Raw genomic sequence first — 20822 nt, forward strand, 5'->3', positions numbered from 1 at the left:
ACCTCGCCCGGCTAGTTTTTTGTATTTTTAGTAGAGACGGGGTTTCACTGTGTTAGCCAGGATGGTCTCGATCTCCTGACCTCATGATCCGCCCCTCTCGGCCTCCCAAAGTGCTGGGATTACAGGCTTGAGCCACCGCACCCGGCCCTGGCTAAGTATTTTTAAAAAATGATCATACAGACTGGGTCCCACTATGATGCCTAGGGTCATCTCAAATGCTTGGCCTCAAGCTATCCTCTCCTCAGCTTCCCAAAGTGCTGAGACTACAGGCATGAGCCACCATGCCCGGTCAGAACTAAGGATTATAATAAAGGTTTTAAAATCATATTGTTGATAGGCCAAAGGTTAAGTTGTAAAAATGTATAAACAACCATGCCTGGCCAGTTATAGTCCAAGAATCAAACTCTAACTGATTAATTATTCCAACTATCTGGTTTTCCAGTGGTATCATCTCAAGTGTAATTGGAAAGCTAATGACATTTTGTTTTCTTTTCTTTTTTTTTGAGACACTCCCTTTGCCACACAGGCTGGAGTGTGGTGGCATGATTTCAGCTCACTGCAACCTCCACTTCCCGCGTTCAAGTGATTCTCATGCCTTAGTCTCCCCAGTAACTGGGATTACAGGCACATGCCACAACATCCAGCGAATTTTTGTATTTTTAGTAGAGACGGGGTTTCAACATGTTGGTCAGGCTGGTCTCCAATTCTTGAATTCAAGTGATCCACCTGCCTCAGCATCCCAAAGTGCTGGGATTATAGGCATGAGCCATTTTGTTCTCTTAGGCACCTGCTGCAATCCACAACAGTCACACGTCATGACATTTTTGGGGGTCCTAAATGAATAAAACACATACTATATAAAAGGTAACTCAATAAATACTGGCTCCTGAAAGTGACCAAATCTCTTTCTGGTAACCATTGGGTGAAGGATATATGTAAGACAAGCGACTTGGGAGATAGAGAGGGAATTATGCTTCATGGCTCATGGCTCTTTTTATGTATCTTTTTCACCTGCAACTTCCATTATGGACAATTCTTCCATTATGAACAATTCTCATAACATATTTACCAAGTCAAATCTCAAGAAAGAATCTGACGGATCGATTTAATCAACATCATCCTTGTCTGGGCAGAGGTTTTCACGCCAGGCTGCCTCACAGATTGATGGCTGTTGGGGAAATCTTTCTACAACCTGATGGTTCCTTCCATGTGGAGACAGAGACAGACAGAGAGACAGAGAGACAGAGAGAGCGAGCGAGCTCACTCAATTATGGAAACACCCTGAAACCGTGTCCCGAGTCACTGCATCCCCAGGGAGCACATGTCCACCACATTTTTCAACACTATGGAAGTCTCATGGGGGTGGCAGGAAAGGTGACTCGGTTTTAGCACTGCCTGAGCAGGCAAGTGTGCTTAATTTTGTTTTCCTGCAGACATAAATTACCTCTTGTACCTAACATGTATCAGTAATAAAGATGATATTATGACTATCTGCCTTACCCTTCTGCTGTTTTTTTTTGTTTGTTTGTTTGTTTTGAGATGGAGTCTCATTCTTGTTGCTCAGGCTGGAATGCAATGGTGCGACCTTGGCTCACTGCAACCTCTGCCTCCCGGGTTCAAGTGATTCTCTTGTCTCAGCCTCTCAAGTAGCTGGGATTACAGGGACCTGTCACCACACCCAGCTAATTTTTTGTATTTTTAGTAGAGATGGGGTTTCACCATGTTGGCCAGGCTGGTCTCGAACTCTTGACCTCAGGTGATCCATCCACCTCAGCCTCCCAAACTTCTGGGATTACAGGCATAAGCCATCATGCCCGGCTGTTTTTTTTTTTTTTTTTTTTTTTTTGAGACAGGGTCTCACTCTGTCACCCAGGCTAGAGTGCTGTGGCACAATCTCGGCTCACCGTAACCTCTGCCTCCTGGGCTCAAGCAATCCTCCCGCCTCAGCCTCCCAAGTAGCTGGGACTACAGGCACGTGCCACCACACCCAGCTAATTTTTGCATTTTTTGTAGAGATGGGGTTTTGCCACATTGCCCAGGCTGGTCTTGAACTCCTGGGCTCAAGAGATCCACCCACCTTGGCCTCCCGAAGTGCTGGGATTATAGGTGTAAGCTACCACACCTGGCCTTGTCTGCTTTTAAAATTAGCTTAGAACCTGGATGAGGAAGACACACATTCCCTAGAAAACCCAAACAATTGCCGGACTCATTATTCGCTCCCTTTGCTCAGGGGCCCATCAGCTGTAGGCAGGGATTATCACCACTATAACAGACTATTTGTAGAGCAGTTTTCTTTTGAAGAGGACTGTGGGTGTGGCAGATACAGTAACAAACTTGTGTTGTGCACTTTCTCAGAAGATGGCAGCATCTTGTTTCCCTTTACTTGTACCCAGGCCACCATCAAGAGACTGATAGTCAGAATATATATATATATATACACACACATATATATACACACACACACACACACACATATATATATATATATTTTTTTTTTGAAACAGAGTCTTGCTCTGTTGCCCAGGCTGGAGTGCAATGGCACGATCTTGGCTCACTATAACCTCTGCCTTCAAGGTTCAAGTGATAGTCCTGCCTCAGCCTCTTGAGTAGCTGGGATTACAGGCATGCGCCACCAAGCCCGGCTAATTTTAGTATTTTTAGTAGAGATGAGGTTTCACCATGTTGGCCAGGCTGGTCTCGAACTCCTGACCTCAGGTAATCTGCCCGCCTCGGCCTCCCAAAGTGCTGGGATTACAGGCGTGAGCCACCACGCCTGGCCGCAGAATATATTTGAATGGACAAGAATGTAACATACATTTTCAGTTGCTATTTGAACTCTGAACAACAATTTTACATAGCCCCATAAAATCTAGAAACCCAATTTTGCCACCCCCCAAACAACAATTTTCCTCCATCCCCAACTCCTGCCTCCTGCTAACATCCTGCCACTGACCCCAAAGGTTGGGCTTGGTTGTGGCATGAAGGCGTGTGTGCACATACTGACCTCCTTTTCTATGATAGCCACTTGCTTCTTGGCCAGCTTCTCCAGCTCGATGGACGAGTTGTTGGCATGTGTCTCCACCTCCTTCTGCAGCTTGAGGCGGTGCTCGTCCATCTCAGCCTTCAGCTTGTTCTCCAGGGCGATCAGCTGCTTCTGGTGCTGGCGCCGCATCCGCTTATAACCTGACATCTGTTCCCGCAACTCGTTCTCCTGCTCATGCTCATGGATCTGTCGTGTAACCTGAATTGGGTTAGGAAACAGAACTCAGGTAACCAGGTTCATGGGAGACAAGCTTTCAGGCAAAGTAGAAGGGCCCTGTGGCATAATTTTATCCATCACCTTCACCATCAATTTACCTACTGTTTAGTGAATGCTCACCTGTAGGGGGCACCGTGCTAGATAGATACTCTATGTATTTTATCCCTAGTCCTCAAAACCATCTCATTCACTCATTCATTTCATTCATGAGGTAGGCGATAACATCTCAGTTTTAGAGTTGAAGAAATTGAGTCTTGAAAGAAACTATTTATTCAGGCCGGGCACGGTGGCTCATGCCTGTAAACCCAGTACTTTGGGAGGCTGAGGTGGGCAGATCACTTGAGGTCAGGAGTTGGAGACCAGCCTGGCCAACATGGTAATACCCCATCTCTACTAAAAATACAAAAATTAGCCAGGCATGGTGGTAGGCACCTGTAATCCTAGTTACTAAGGAGGTTGAGGCAGGAGAATTGCTGGAACCCGAGAGGCGGGGCAGAGGCTGCAGTGAGCTAAGATCACTCCACTGCACTCCAGCCTGGGCGACAGAGACTCCGTCTCAAAAAAAAAATAAAAAATAAAGTAAAACAAAGAGAAAAAAAAGAAATTATTTATTCAGTCAAAATATGTTTACGTATTTTTGATATACCATCACACATATTATATGTTCACAGTAACATAGCTAATAAGGACTGGATTGGGAATCAGGCCCATCTCTATAATTCCAGAGCCATGTTATTTCTACTATACCAAGATTTCTCACCAACACTACCAACAATGAGCCAGCTAATTACCTGTTGTGGGGGCCCTCCTGTGCATTGCAGGGTGTTCAGCAGCATCCCTGGCCTCTACCCACTAGATGCCAGTAGCATCTCCCACGACATGACAATGAAAAGTATCTCCAGATATTGCCAAATGTTCCCTTAGGAACAAAATTCCTCTAGTTGAGAACTACTACACCGGTTTGTTTTGTGTGTGTGTGTGTATACATACGTATATTTATTTTGTTAAGGGCCATGTCTCTAACAGTCATGGACTTTTTAAACTAGTCTGAACAAGATTTATTTCCTATTCCTAATATGAAGAGGTGAGTATGAGATCAAGAGATCTCTTAAATCATATCTCCCCCAGCCCCTTCTCTACAAAAAAAAAGTTACCAAATTATAATACATTCACTTGCTCTCCTAAAGGATAAAGGATAAAGCACTGCTATGATTTTGGAAGGCTACTGTTCTTAGTAACTTTTCCTTAACTCATTTTCAAGTAAACATGCAACAAATTAAAGCTTGTAAATATGTACATTTCAGCACCTCTTGCTCCTTTCTATTAAATCCTTTGTGATTTTCCAGCCCTTCCTTCAATTTATCTTCTCTCTTTATTTTCCTGATCACTTCCTCCTAATTTTTCCTATTTTAGAAAAAAAATCTTAATTGCAGGATTTTAACTTTAGTCTTGTTCTTCCCTAAGTGATTTGGTCACTCCTATATACTGTAAGGCCCATCTCCCCAGCCCACCACCCAAACAAGTTTTACACAGGACATTCTCATACTGCTATTAATTGTCTGTACTATTTTCAGTTTATGGGTTAAAATACATTTTATACAAAGAAGAGTTTGTTTCTCTGCTCTTTTCAGAAGGTGGCCCTGCATACTAAATTGAGTCCTTACTATCAAGAGAGTGCTGTTCTGTTACAAGACAGTATTATCAAAGTGCACCATTAAACATTAGCCAAACTTTGAAACCTTTCCAGCTGACACTAATACTGGGTTTCATATTCATTTCTCTTTTCTGAAGGATAATACTCTTTAAAGTATTAAGAATAAGAGCAGAGGATATTTTAAGACCAAAAAAGGATAGCATCACCCAAAAGGCACCTAACCCTCTAAAGAAAATAAATGATCTATTTTGTTATCAGAAAATGTGTTTTTTAATGGACATACGTCAAGATAAAAGGGGGAAAAGACGTAGTTTGACATATATATATCAATTTTACTTCTTCATGCTTATATATTTCTGAAGTACAACTTTAAGGAAGAAACAAGTCTAATCAATAGAAAGGATACTATTTAGCCCTTTCTGAATTCAACTGTTTTTCAGAAAAATGTCAGTAAAGTATCAGGGCTAGGGTAATGCATTTTAGATATGTTTTAGCTAGATACTTTTTCTTATTTTAGCATTCCTTCTTTAATCAGATTCCCAAAGCGGAGGCATGGCACACTCTAAGCTATCATGACACATTTAAAACTTGCCATAAGCATTGGCTTACAGCCAATAAAATATTCTCAGGATGGTCATTTTCCTAAACCAGGAGGCCTAAAGATAAAAGGGAAATGAGTTGTGTCAAGAAAATTTTCTATTTTAATTGGTGTGTGGGTCTCTGTAAAGAGGGTGGCTTTCTACTTGTACCAGATCACACCTGGTACAAGGATGGGGCAAAGAAAATGTACAGAGCTCGATCTGCTATCCTTGTACATCACTGGATTCCAGGAGAGACATTTTGCTTTTGAATGCTTCCCATAATGTGGATAATTACCTTCTTAAACTCCTAATATCACCTTTCATTTGTCACCACTAAACTTTCTAAGTTTCAAATTGTCTTTTTGGGTATACAGAGAGATACTACGCTTTATAATTCCATGCTCAAGCTGGATAGATGAATTCAAATAAAAGTATAACCAGATATTTCAGTTGTAAAGTGTAACATGAAATATACAAAAAATGTGATATTTAGAGTTATGTGTGTCTGTGTGTTAAGTGTACACTATGAGTTTTAAGAATACATTTTTTGGTCAATAAAATAAAAAATAAGAGCTCATAACTTTTTCATGCATATGGTTTAAAAAGTGCTTTCACATATAATTTACCTCTTTAATTTTTACAAGGCCTTGGATTCCTAGGGTTCTTGAATTGCCTGAGGAAATTCTTATCACCAAGGCAGAAAAAGAGTGACTATTTTCTGTTATAAAGTAATAAAGGGAATCAACACTCAAAAAAGTCAAAGCTAGAGAGAGTAGTGGTAAGTCTAAATTACAAATCGAGTAAGTCTGAAATGGGAGAAAGTTATAAAGATGTAGTGAATGTAGTTTTTACAATGGCAGTCTCGAAAATGTGGTCAACTAAAAGTGGGCAGTACCACCCTGCTGTACCCAGTGGACTGCGTGGAGAAAAACCTCATCTATCTCTTACTATATAACTGACCTTGGGCAAATTACTTAACCTCTTAAAGTCTCTCAGTTTCTTAATGTGTAAAGAGAGAGGAACTACTATTATCTTCCTCAGGGTCAGAGGACTTTCTCATGTGAAAGTGCCTAGCAGGGTGTCTGACTCCTAGGAAATACTCAACGTATGCTGGTTTCTTTCCTTCTGATGCCAGGCTCTGCGAAGCATGTCCCTTTGCCCTCCACTTAGTATTTCTGGTGATGGAGACATAGATCAGAAGAAGTGGATCCAGAAGAAAGGGCACATTTAAGGGAAAAAAAAAAAAAAAAACGAAAACAACTGTATCTGTATCCAGGTTGTGGATTATAAGATTATGTATAATTTCTGAATCTGAATTATTACTCATTTCATGTATCTAGAATATGTAAAATAAACAAATAAATAATAAATAATGTACCATGAAAAGGAAGACCAAAACTTGTTTTCTAAAGGTTCCTACAGCTGTTCAATGCTACTTTATTTAATTCCAGCAAAATTCAGCCCTAAAACAAACCACTTCATCCGAGGTGCAGAGTGTCCCTCCCGTGTACAACACCACACTTCCTGAACACAAACAATAAGCAACTTCCTGAACACAAAACAAGAGCATGGTGGCTGATAACGTTACCCTCTGAAGAGATCAAAGCCAACTTACAAGATTAATGATATGTAAGAATCAAAATGATGCATATGATAAAAGTGGCCACCTCAGCACTTAGAACAAATGAAATGTATAGCAAGTTCTTAAAAAGAATACAGTGAGTCACATTTTGGCATTAGAAACTTAACATTCTATTCTTTAGAATACCTAAGGAAAAACTGTTTTTAAGTTTTTGCTAAAAGTAATGACTGATAACAGGCAATTCTGCATTTAGAAAAGAATATGTTACATGAAGAATTCTGAAATGCAAACTTATAAATCCAAATTCTCATCTGATAGCAGGGCTGGAGGTGACCTCATTCATTCGTTCATTCATTTATTCAACACACATTTATTGAGAGACTTTGACCATATGGGTTGGGCATGTAGATTGGACAGCATAAGTGAGAAATGGTATCAGCAATGACCTTAGTGAGTTAAGAAGTCAAGAATAAGTGAAGACATATGCAATATTTTGATAAGCATCCTCTGGTATACTGCCCAGGAAGAGAACACATTTTCAAGCATTTACAAATAGGACTGGGCTCATGAGAGGTGAAACAGTAGCACTTACTGATGAGGCGCTCATATTTTTATTCTTATGTACCAAATTCATTCAGGTATCCAATTTCACAATCAGCTGAATTATGAGGGTGCATTTTAAAAACTCCAAATAAAGATTCTCTTTTTATGGGTTTTTCTATCGAATCTGCCAAAGCGAACTAAAAGAATCTTTATTTGCATTAACAGAACAATACTACTTTTCTCCTCCATGCCTCCTTGCGAATTCCCCTCTCACGCCCTTCTCCCCGACACGTGTTCTAACATAAATTCGCCTGTGTAATGCAGTCACAGGTGAAGAGGGGCAGTGAGAATTCCTTCACAAAGTCAAAAGCTGAACTCTAATAGATACAGCACTCTTTATATGAATATCTCTACCATGGAAACAGCCAAGAGCTCCGGACATTACAACGTTTTCAGAAGAAATGACATCAGATGTAGCAACAGCTGAAAACACCCTCATGAATCACTAATATAATTAAAACATGAGGTTCTCCATAAAAACTCAAGGAAGGCACATCTCAAGGGCCCAAGAAATCAGATTAGTGATTCTGCAGAACTACATAAACAACTTCTTTTTCCAGATAACACATGAGCCCAATATGAACTTCCTTACAGAAGAAGGAAAAGAAAGGTTAAAATAAAGATGCCGTGAAATACCCTTCCTTTTCGTAATTCTTCAAAATAAGGGCAATAATCTCTGTCCTTAGAAAATTATAATAAAAATTGTACAATTGTAATAAAAAGTTACAATGCTAAAGTTTTCTCAGGATTTCATCTGGTATCAAAGTTTATAGTCCCTCCTTATCCTTTGTTACAAATGCAACTGTGCAGCAGTGCATAATACAAAAATCTCAGTTAGAAGGTGCCAAAACAATAAAGGCATGTAGCAATACAGGCCCAAAGCCCATGGGCTTCTTCATACACTTGTCAGTAACCTCATTCAAAAGTACAATGTTGAAAGTAATACTAAGGGGGAAAAGCACAAAGCCAGGCCTCTTTTAGGCTTATGTTGAAGAGGTAGGCTCATAAACAAATTTTAGGAAAACTAATATCTTTGTCAGTTTGCAAGTCAATTTAAAATGCGCATTTCATCATTTATTTATCTAGTTATTGAAAAACTAATTTCTAATTTCCTTTTTCCTTCCTGTTGACCTTTGGACCTCTTTGTGACTTGTTAGTGCCTCTACTAGAAGATGTTAAAGAGTAAAACTGAAATAAATGAATAAATAAATATAGTATTGCCACCAACTATGAGAAGGCAAGATTTCAACAATGACTTGATTTTTTATTATACTGGACTTTCACTTTCCCATGATCTTGCTCTTACTTTTATGTCATTTTAGTCATTTGCGTTTGAGCTAGGATCCATAAAACACAACAGAATTCATAATATATTTTTAAAAATTAAATATTTTATGATATTCCAGTGTCCTGATTTATATACTACTATTGGCATTAGGCTTTAAAACAATATAGTGGGTAGAATTCTAGTACTTGGTAATATACATTAAAAAATCCATACCAATAATTAGATTGTTCCAAATGGGACATGGAACCACAAAACACCGTACCTTTCCCTTCCATTTTTTTTCCCTCCCTAAAAGCCACTAGATACAAATACCACTGAACTCTGGTAAACTTCCGTCAATCCCAACCATGACTCCCAAAGCACTACATTTAGAGAGGGCGCACCACAAAAAACAACTCATTTTGCGGCTAAAGCAACAGCATATCAGCTACTCTGTTTTTAACTTAATATAGGGGCAGGGGCCTTTTAGCAAATCAAAACTTCATTAGAGAGACTGGTTGCAGCTGTTCTCCGGATGGGCACTAGGAAGCCTGTAGGATTCAGAGGGTTCCTGAGGACACTGCCCGTAGCCCTGAGGTGGCCTAGTAGGGAAGCAGCTTTTATCATCCACAGAAAGGAAGACTGTGATGGCTGATACACACACAGAGTAGCCCTGGGTGAGTTCACAGATGCGAGCGTGAGATTATTCTGGCATGGCTGTAGTAATCTCTTGCTGGGAGGTAGGAGAGGGTCATGAATATATGATGTGGGAATGAGGGTGTGGCAAGAGAGAAAAGAGAACCTGTCCCAGAGGGGGAAAGCCACTTGGTGTAATGTCTGCTTCACATGTAAAACCGCTGATGGTGCTCGGATGCTCAGAGCTTGTTATCATTTCTCCACTCATTTCAACATGAACGGGTCTGGATAAAGGTACAAGTCTCACCAGAGTCGATGGTAAGTAGTCATAGTTCTCTAAAGCACCATATTTCTTCTTTTGTCAGATATCATGGCATGAAAATAATGATTATTTGGTAATCTCATGATGCTTTATCCAGACGCAAAAGCATATTTTTAGGTGCTTAACAATCATTAGCAAATACATAGTGGACATTTTAAGATCTCCATTACATAGTGTAGCATTCCTTTAAAATGAAAAATTGCTCATCAAAGAGATCATAAGAAACTTCTATATAAGGGAACTTAAAAGTGGGCTTATTTATAAGCAGTTTAAATTAAATTGCTTGCTTTTGGACAGCAGCAGGCATAGCAATATGTAGGCGCTTTAACTTCCATTTTTCCTTGTATTTGGGTTTTTAAAGGTTATAATCCATTGTAAATTTCAAGTATAATCGAAGCCTTTAAAAGACTTGAGAAATAAAAGTAGAAATCAGGTTTGAAAAATAGGGCAAGAAAAATGATCATTTCTGGGTCGGCCTCGGATGATGTCATCATAGGTTCTAAATGTAATAGCCAAGCAGTGTACACTAACTCTTCCTGCCCATGTGACCTCTAACATCCATTTGGGCAAAACAACTAATATTTCAATAATTTTTTGGTTGAGAAGTGAGATGCAGAAGCAAAAGATTAAAGAGAGTTTAGAGTGCCAAGGATGAAACGATGTGAGTGTGTGTGTGTGTGTGTGAGCGTGAGCGCGCACGCGCACGCGTGGGGGGCCGAGGGGAGGAGGCATGAAAACTAACTCTTCCAGCACACACCCCTTTTGCTACTACAAGGGCATCCAGCAATCACATTTGCAATAGTAAAAATGCTGAAGAATCCTACAGTCTCTTTTCTTCCACAATCAGCCCTATCCTCTCCTACAAAGCCCTTTTTGCTTTATTTGTGCCAGGAAATTCTTCAGGGGTTAAATGGGGAAGTGCAGCCACTACCATTGTTGCAATAAATAAATGAATGAACCAGAACAAACCAGCAATCCATCCCTGAGAAACAAGTATCTTATTTTCTACAATTATATACATTAGCCGGTAACCATATATTTTTAAAAATTATATTTTATCTTTTGATGTGTGTGTATACATTATAGACACACATGCATCTATACAAAAAGAAGCACAGTGCCCTGCATACATATACATCAATACCTTAAAAAAATTTTAGCATTATTTATTTCAATGAAAAGACAAATAGCTTTTAAAAAACCGGACAGGCTAGCAACTTCATCTCAAAGGCCTTATATTTTGCACATACAGCATATACAAACACACACACAGACACACACGCACACAGACACACACACACACACAGGTTTTTTTTTTCCCATGCCATAGACAATGCTAAAATATCTGAAATCAGGTTGCTATGCCAACAGATTTTTTTCCTAAAATGAATAAAATTATTAGGAGAGAGAAAACATTCTTGACTCCTTCCCTCCCATCCATGAAGCCGAGAGAGGCTCAGGGAGGGCGAGAGGCTGCCAGATGGGGAGGAGGGGAAGGAAGGGAAGGTGGGTAGAGGGGTGTTTGCTTACCAAAGATGCTGATTTGATCGTGGCAAAGCGCTCTCTGTTCCGGTAGTGGAGGGCCTGGCTCTGAACTGACTGGGTAGGCCGCGGCTCAGGCCTGGGATCGCCGTGGCCCGCCTCATCCCTTATGAATACATGATCCTGCAGAAATGGATAAAAACAAGGAGAAAGTCCAGCTGTGCTCTTTCCTCGCCGGCTGCCTCTCTCTCACCCCTCTTTCTGCACAAGCACTGCTGTTTGAAATGCATAGTTTAGCTCTCTGCTAGTCCCCGCAGCTCCCACGGTACAAAATGAATAAGCAACACATTGCAGCCTTCAGTTAGGAATGTCAGCTGATCGCTAGTGGGATGCCTTCTGAATCCCTGGCAGGCTTTTTCTTTACCTCCAGAATTACATATATGCAAAAGAAAAAAAGAATAGAAAAAATAATGCAATGTACGGACTCCTTAGAACAGTTTGCTTAAAACGCTGTAACCAGATAAGTCCTTTAAAAATGTCATGTCCATGTCTAGCAAGGAGGATGCTGGTGGCTTTTAACATAAAAGCGAGCCTCCGCCTCATTCCCTTGAAAGATCTGCTTTCTCAATTTAATTTTATTTGAGATCTGTTCGGTAGGATCATCGTTCTGCCTAGAACCAATGTAGGCTTGTGCTGAACTGCCTCTCTATCTTGTGCTGGGAAGATTCGGCAGTCACTGAGGGATCCTGCTTTCCAGTCATGATCGTACACAGTTCTAGCACCTTCTCTCTACAGCTTCTGAAAGGATTTTTTTTTAGATTTAAAGCGACAGGCGTACAATTTTAACCAAATGCTACTTTCACAAATTCTTCTTCAACTCAGCATTGGTATGGTCACCAGACTGAGTAAAGCTGGAATTTAATGTCCTTGACTGATTTAATCAAGCCTGTGCTTCTTGATAGGCAAAGATAATTAATCTTGTTCTAACGCCCAGTGAAAAAATAGCATTCCCTGGAAGGATAATAATGGATGTTTCTTAAATGCAACTGAAATGACTTTTAAAGGGGAAAATGCTATCAAAGGACGATGTTCCTCTCTATAAAGATGAAGTGGTCAGTCATTAAGTGGCTATAACCCTTCAGAAAAAAGGACACTATAGTAATTTGTACCTCAAAAACATGTACAACCATGGGGGATTTTAAAATAGTACATGTTCAGGGTGGAAAAGGAGAAATTAATTCCTTATTTCCCTAGGGTTTTAGGAGAAACCATTTGTGAGAAGTCAGTATTGCATTTTATCCATGACCACTTGAAATTTTTTATAATGGCTCTTTTCTTCATCAGGAAACAAAAATTAAAGAGGTTTAGAAAATACAACATTTTATTATAGTCTAAAATTTTGGGAGAAATTAAATTTTACATCCAGATTTTTATGTAAAAGCCAAGACCCAAGATTAAATTGGGCTGATTTCCTTTTTCCTTTTATACATTTACAATGCTTTGATGTATTGGGAAGGTATCTACCATTACACCTCTCTGGAGAATTTTTTAAAATTTATGTATTATAGCTCAAATAACGAAGGGATCTTTAATAAACTTGCCATTGAGGGCATATATATCAAATTCAAGTATATTCTACAGCCATGCTGTCCAACAAGACAGTGACCAGCCACATATGACTATTTTAGCTAAAAATTCAATTCAATTAAAATTAATTAAAACAAAATTAAGTGAAAAATTCAGTTCCTAAGTCGTACTAGCTATGTTTCAAGCACTTAGCAGCCATAGTTAGTGGTGCCATATTGGTGGCTTATAAAACTTACAAGTTTTTAAAACGTAAAAGAAAATATTTGAAGGGTCAGTTAAAATTATTCTACATGATTTCTTGTGAAATTTGAACTCTTATTTTACAGGGAAGAGTGACAACGTGTGTAATTAGGATTCATGCACTAGGTTTAAGGTTCTAAAGAGGAAGGCACTGGGACCTGCTACCATTTACATTACTGCATATTTGCTAATAAATTTATGTCCAAAATTTAACTTAATATTACAGTGCCAGAAAAGCAAGCAGCTCTTAATGCCAGTAATCGGAAGAGATATGCTAGGTAGAGGCCTGTGATTTTATATGAGGTCTTAACAAGTCATAGTTTTGGTGAATATGCTAACTTACCAAGTTTTGGTGAATTGGTTAACTTATCAAGTACACTGATTGAGAGGGAGACCTCAAATATGTGGGCAACAACTCAGTTTCACATTGTAATAACTTGATTTATAAGGATAACCAATGACACTAGAATCCACATTCTCCACATGACAGACCAGAACAAAATTTATTCATGTACAAATAGGTGTAATTTTATTATTTTATCTCTGATAAAAATTAACTCCTTAGAAACATGGTTTAGGGTTCTGCTTCTCCAATTAAAAACCACAATATATTTTCTAAGTTTACTAAACTTGAGGAAGTTGAAGTACACTGGAAAAATTAAAACTTGAAATGACATTGATTTTAGTTGACACATATATAATTAAATAACTCAAATATATTTTTAAAATAATGCTATTTTTGTAGTCCAAAGAATAGTTTCAAAATTTTAACTCACTTTAAATATAATAATGCTAATAGTATAACTCTTTGCTTCCCCTAAATTTTTTTCCTTTTATAAAATCATTCTCAGTTTTCCAGATCATTTTCATAATAGAGATCACCATCAGTAAAAGTCTTCAACTATTATACAAGAGACCACAAAATGGAACAAAATTTTAGTCTAACAGTGGATAGTCATTTCAAGTACATTAGGAAATGAATTTTAAAATATTCAATTCCACTGCATAAAACAAGTTCAAAACTCCAAAGACAGCTTATGAAGCTATTTAAAAATGGGAGAATGTAACCTGAGAAGTAAGCTCAAAGAAATTAAAGTATCAACTTTACTGGAAGTATTTTCTGTTGGTTATACTGCCCCTTTAAGTAACAGTGCCTTTGTAAAAGATATACCTGGCTTCAAGAGTTTCTGAACTGTACACATCTTAAGATTTAACAATGGAAAGGGTTAATTTCTATTTTTATGCAGTTATGCACTAGATACAGATTATTTACAAATGATAAGGCTGAAATCTTCAAAGAATGATTTTAGATGATTAAGAAGAATAAATTTACTTTGCCAAGGCAAAATATATGGCATGGTTATAATTTATCTTTAAAACATAATCGTCCAGGAACAAACAAAACTAACTCCTTGAAATACCAGTTTTAATTAAACCTACGTTAACCTGGTAAACTTACCACGTTGTTTTTATGTTTTTGTTTTTGAGACAGTATTGCTCTGTTGCCCAGGCTGGAGTGTAGTGGCACTATCTTGGCTCACTGCTACCTCTCCACCTCCTGGGTTCAAGTGATTCTCGTGCTCAGCCTCCTGAGTAGCTGGGACTACAGGCACGTACCACCATACTCAGTTAATTTTTTTGTATTTTAGTAGGGATGGGGTTTCACATGTTGCCCAGGCTGGTCTCAAACTCTTGAACTCAGGCAATCTGCCTGCCTAGGCCTTTCAAAGTGCTCGGATTACAGGCACGAGCTACTGTGCCCAGCCCACAACAGTTTCATCATAAAAAATAAATGTCTTCAGATTAAAAAGGAAGCTGTCATAATGTTTGTTCAAAATCTTTGGTAAAAGAATTGAATTTCTGTATAAGAATGAAATATGTGAAGCACGAGGCACAAACTTTACTATTATACCCTAGACAAGGGGCTTTTCTTTTATTTGGAAGTCTTTCCTTTAGGTGTCTGACCTTCACTTCACTTCTGAAATGAAGGCTCCTGGTGTAGGCATTTGCCTAGAGTTTCTTTTTCTAAATATATTTTCTTCTCACTATGTTGCCCAGGCTAGTCTTGAACTCCTGGGCTCAAGCGATCTGCTCGCCCTGGCCTCCCAAAGTGCTGGAATTACAGGCGTGAGCCATAGCGCCCAGCCACTTGCCTATAGTTTCTAAATGAACTTGACTTTAACCTAGGAAGTCACTCCTCTGGACTGAGTTGTGCTTTGGGTTTACCTTTATCACAGTATTCATCACAGTGACTTGTCTGCCTCTGCATACGGCTGTGGGCTTTTCGAAGGCAGAGTAAATGTCGTTTGAAAAATCTCAGTGTCCCTAGCACCTGGCATAGTGCTTGATACTTAGTAGGCATTCAGTAAATGTTTGCTGAATAAACAAACACAAGAATATAGGTCTGAGGAGACTTTGAGCAAATGACATTTTCTTTTGGATTATTTAACAGAATTCAAATTTGTATTTCATAAAAACCTGCCACTCTGTACTCGAAGAAAGTCGTAAAATAGTGACACACACACAAGCACACCTTTACACAGCGGGGTGTGTGGGGATGTATCTAAAAATGGCTTTTATCCGGTGATGAGAAACCTTTTTATAGACTCCCACACTTTTTACGCTGTGGAGAAGGGATCAGCAGACCCACCACCACTCTCCTTTGTTTTGTTCATTTCAAAATTATTAAATAATTGCCAAAGCAGGTGTAGCTATCAAAAGCTGGGGCTGGAGGAAGGGGAGGAAAAGATGAAAAAGCGTCTTTTAACTTGGAAGGATAGTTGGAGAGAAAAGATGACTAGCAAAAGGCTGAGGAGAAAGAAAGAGAAGTAACAGCTCCGTTTAAGAAACATTACCTTCATTTGTTAATTTACTTCTACCTTGCCAAATGTGAGTTGAAGAGTCAAAGAACCCGCCCCTCTATTCAGCAAAAATAATAGGAAAGGCCACTGAAGCAAGTGAAAATAAACCAGAATATCCTATTCCCTCAAGGACATTTCTTTCTTTTTTTTAATCCCGCAAAGATGGTGAAAGCTGTTCCTTTTTTAAAAGAGAGGAGTGGGAAACACTGGCAATAGGAAGGGTCAAATAAAGCTTTAGGAGTCAGGGTAGAATGGCCTTTTTTCCCCCACAACCAGACGGAGTCTTGCTCTGTCGCCCAGGCTGAAGTGCACTGGCATCATCTTGGCTCACTGCAACCTCCCTCCTCTCCAGGTTTAAGCAGTTCTCCTGCCTTAGACTCCGGAGTAGCTGAGATTATAGGCGCGTGCCACCACGCCTAGCTAATTTTTGTATTTTTAGCAGACAGGTTTTCACTATATTGGCCAGGCTCGTCTCGAACTCCCGAACTCTTGATCTACCTGCCTTGGCCTCCCAAAGTGCTGAGATTAAAGGTGTGAGCCACCGTGCCTGGCCAGTAGAATGACTTTTTAAAACAATCGTTTCTGGAACACTTATTATATTTTATAGAATGAAGTGTTGCCCCATTTAAAAAAAAAAAAAGAAAAGAAAAGGAAAAAATGTTCTCTATGTTCTCTAAATAATCCCTAGAAAGAGACCCTTATGACTGGAGTTCAACAAGCATACCTAAAATAACACTGATTCAAGAACAATGCTTTTAATATATTAAAGTCTTATGATCTATACTAATAGAAGGCAGCAACAGGCAAAGGGAATTAATTTTATACTTTAGTAAAATAAAAATACACCTTTTGATTAACAAATTTAAAAGACAGACTTTGTTGCTTAGGATAATATTAAAATATTATTTGCTATGGCTCTATACACAATGATTTTAAGGAATGGGATGGGCCGGGCGCGGTGGCTCAAGCCTGTAATCCCAGCACTTTGGGAGGCCGAGACGGGCGGATCACGAGGTCAGGAGATCCAGACCATCCTGGCTAACACCGTGAAAACCCGTCTCTACTAAAAAATACTAAAAAATAAAAAAAACTAGCTTGGCGAGGTGGTGGGCGCCTGTAGCCCCAGCTACTCGGGAGGCTGAGGCAGGAGAATGGCGTAAACCTGGGAGGCGGGGCTTGCAGTGAGCTGAGATCCGGCCACTGCACTCCAGCCTGGGCGATAGAGCGAGACTCCGTCTCAAAACAAACAAACAAAAAAATTTGTACCAGAGTCACTTGTGAATAATCAAGAATTGAGGTGTGGAGTTGTGTCCTAGGTCAACTTTTTCAATTTAGTTCACGGAACATTTATTGAGCATTTACTATGTAACAGACACTGTGCTACATGGTAGGTGAAAAAAAAGGTTCCTGAAGAACTACTAGTCGAGAGATGTGGCGATGTTCTTGTTATTGAAAGAAGTAGCGTGGCAACACTAGCCAGGGGGAAAAATAAGTACCTGAAGTTTACTTTGTCAGAATATGCTTTTAGCCTTATCAAATCATTCTTGCTCAAAAAGAAGACTGGATTGGGCTGGGCGTGGTGGCGCACGCCTGTAATCCCAGCACTTTGGGAGGCAGAGGCGGATCACAAGGTCAGGAGATCGAGACCATCCTGGCTAATATGGTAAAACCCCGTCTCTACTAAAAATACAAAAATTAGCCGGGCGTGGTGGCGGGCGCCTATAGTCCCAGCTACTCAGGAAGCTGAGGCAGGAGAATGGTGTGAACCCGGGAGGCCGAGCTTGCAGTGAGCCGAGATGGCGCCACTGCACTCCAGCCTGGGCAACAGAGCAACAGAGCAAGGCTCTGTCTCAAAAAAAAAAAAAAAAAAAAAAAATTGGATTAGAATCCCCTCAGGGCCCGGGAAAGACCAGAGCAGAGGCAAGGACTGGAGAGTAAGTAACCTGGCATTCTGATGTCAAAGGAAAATTTTCATTGTCCCACTTTACATTTTGGGGGCTTATCTGTGGTAGAACTGTCCTGCTAAAATCAGGGCATCTTTATTCTGGATGCAGAGCAGTTAACTGCAAGTCATGCTCTCACTAGCGACTCATGGATTTCATTTTATTTATTTTTTTAAGGTTCTTCTTTGAAAAACCTATCTAAAATGGTAATCTGTTTCAGATCTGTTTTGACTATTTGATTAGTCAAATTAATTTGACTAATTTAAGATATGTCTGCTTGTGAGTCGAGATTGCGCCACTGCACTCCAGCCTGGGCAACAGAGTGAGACTCTGTCTCAAAAAACTAAAAAAAGAAAAAAGATATGTCTGCTTGATTATAACAATCAAGGGACAAAAGATTCCTTCTCCCGTATTCATATATATTGGCATCCATTAAGCACATTCTTATTGTGTTGGGTATTCATTTAAGTCTCATTTAACTTTTTCAAACTGTAAAGATAGTAAGATTATTTAACCCATCCATTATGTTCAATGAACCAGTAGAGTATGATATTTAATATTTGGTAATTAATTTATTCCCTGCCTTTTTTTTGGTTTTGTTGGTCTATTCATTCATTCCACAGTTATTTACTGAGTGTCTATGCTATGCCAGGCACTATTCTAGGTTTGGGTTTGTTACTTGTCCAAAGTAAAATAAAACTAACAGAGGCAGATATAACTATAAATTAATTTCCTCATCCCTAAGTTTAATACACAAAATTTTCTATTGAGAGTTAAAAATCCTATTTATGTTCCCAAGTGAAAAAGTATTAGGAATTTGAGTAAACCACCCATTATAAACTTTATGAATAATTTTTATTTCTATTGTTTTTAAAGATAACATATTTTAAAGCTCAGGTATAAGAACTCAATAGAGATCATGAAAAGATACCATATTTAACATTAAGTTTTCACAAATATTCTATTTTTTGAGCTCTCTTACATTTTAAAGGTAACTCATCCAAAGTTTTATTTGCAAATGTGTTTTGATTTTCTTCCATCGTATTTCCTCTTCATATTTCATAATAAAATAGAAAGATATAACTTAAATTCTTTCTGACCTATGTATTTTTTGTGGATCAAATACAATTATCTTCTACTTCAGAATATAAATTTTATCTGTTCTTCTTAAGTCATCACATCAGGGAGAGAAAAGTATTGAAACACTCATATTATCACAAGGTAGGTCTGTGGCAGCATGCCAAAAATAAAATTAAAATCCCATGAGTTCCAGACCAGGGTTTTCTTTCTTGTTGATTATGCCAGTGGTGTCTTTCTTCTAATTCTGGTTGCCTATCTGAGAAATCCTGGAGCAAAAAGATCCAACTGAATTCCTCTTTTTTGCTCCCTATACTCATAGAGCCCCAGGGGTAATAGAAAGGAAAGTGCCAGACCTGTCAGCACTCATGATCACTTCCTCCGAAAAGACAGCCCAGCAAAACCTTCTTTTTCACTCTTCAAACACATGATCACTTGCCCATGTTGAAAGGACACCAGCTGGTAATGCGATCTCTTGGTAGATTTCTGCATCTGTCTGCTATCTTTGCTTTCCTCAAATTGTTTCCATGCATTCCCGATAATCTGCGCCCTTTGCTGTCTCTCTGGTCCTGATGCACTGTCCACGGAGCACACTGGCCATAGCTTCTATGGCCTTCCCCTTTTCCTTGAACATATAAAGTTCTCTCTGTCTCAGTGCTCTTGTACTTGTTGCTTTCTCACTCATTCCCATCTCTTGCACCAGCTGGCTAGCTTCTATTTGTTTTTGAAATTTCTGCTGAAATGTCACCTCATCAGGTAGGCTTTCCTTACTCTCTGCTGGAGTAAGTCCTCTTACCTGAAGCAAGTTTCTTTTCTTTTTTTTTTTGAGACAGAGTCTTGCTCTGTTGCCCAGGCTAGAGTGCAATGGAACGATCTCAGCTCACTGCAACCTCCGCCTCCTGGGTTCAAGCAATTCTCCTGCCTCAGCCTCTCAAGTAGCTGGGATTACAGGCACATGCCACCATACTCGGCTATTTTTTGTATTTTTAGTAGAGACAGGGTTTTGCCATGTTGGCCAAGCTGGTCTTGAACTTCTGACCTCAAGTGATCCACCCTCCTAGGCCTACCAAAGGGCTGGAATTACAAGCAGGAGCCACCATGCCCAGCTACAAGTTTCAGAATTACATATTGTATATAGTTACGTGTGTGTTTACTTGCTTAATCTCCCCTGCAGATAATAAGCTCCATGCAGGCACAATGTCTGTTTCATTTCCTCTGGATCTGCAGGGTCCACCATATTTCCTGGCAGATAGTAGAGGTTCCCTCCGTTTATTTGTTGAATAAATGAATAAGTTAATTGGTTCCAGAAAGTAAACATGTGTCTTCCATTATTCATGACTGGGCATCAATATATTTTTTCCTATCTTTCCTTTTTTACTTTTTCTCCTAAGAAAAAACTACAGCCAGGCGCGATGGCTCACGCCTGTAATCCCAGCACTTTGGGAGGCTGAGGCGGGTGGATCACGAGGTCAGGAGTTCGAGACCAGCCTGACCAACGTCGTGAAACCCCGTCTCTACTAAAAATACAAAAATTAGCCGGGACTGGTGGCATGTGCCTATAATTAGGGCTACTCGGGAGGCTGAGGCAGGAGAATTGCTTGAACATGGGAGGCGGAGGTTGCAGTGAGCCGAGATCATGCCATTGCACTCTAGCCTGGGCGACAGAGCAAGACTCCATCTCAAAAAAAAAAAAAAAGTACAGCCAACAGAAGTGAAAATAATTCTTAA

The 20822-nt window shown here is 39.4% G+C and overlaps 1 protein-coding gene across 3 annotated transcripts in view; it reads right to left on the reverse strand.

The window, feature by feature from the left end:
* The window catches only part of TAOK3 (TAO kinase 3), a 248328-nt gene that overhangs the window by 40678 nt on the left and 186828 nt on the right, over positions 1 to 20822 (reverse strand). For all 3 annotated transcript variants that reach the window (XM_011928713.1, XM_011928714.1, XM_011928715.1), the window contains 2 exons: positions 11435 to 11569; positions 3005 to 3241 (listed from right to left, as the gene is read on the reverse strand). In XM_011928713.1, coding sequence (XP_011784103.1) covers positions 3005 to 3241; positions 11435 to 11569 — 372 coding nt within the window. The remainder of the gene's footprint in view (positions 1 to 3004; positions 3242 to 11434; positions 11570 to 20822) is intronic.

This window comes from Colobus angolensis, unplaced genomic scaffold, assembly GCF_000951035.1.
Source record: "Colobus angolensis palliatus isolate OR3802 unplaced genomic scaffold, Cang.pa_1.0 Scaffold79, whole genome shotgun sequence".
Classification (NCBI taxonomy): Eukaryota; Metazoa; Chordata; class Mammalia; order Primates; family Cercopithecidae; genus Colobus; species Colobus angolensis.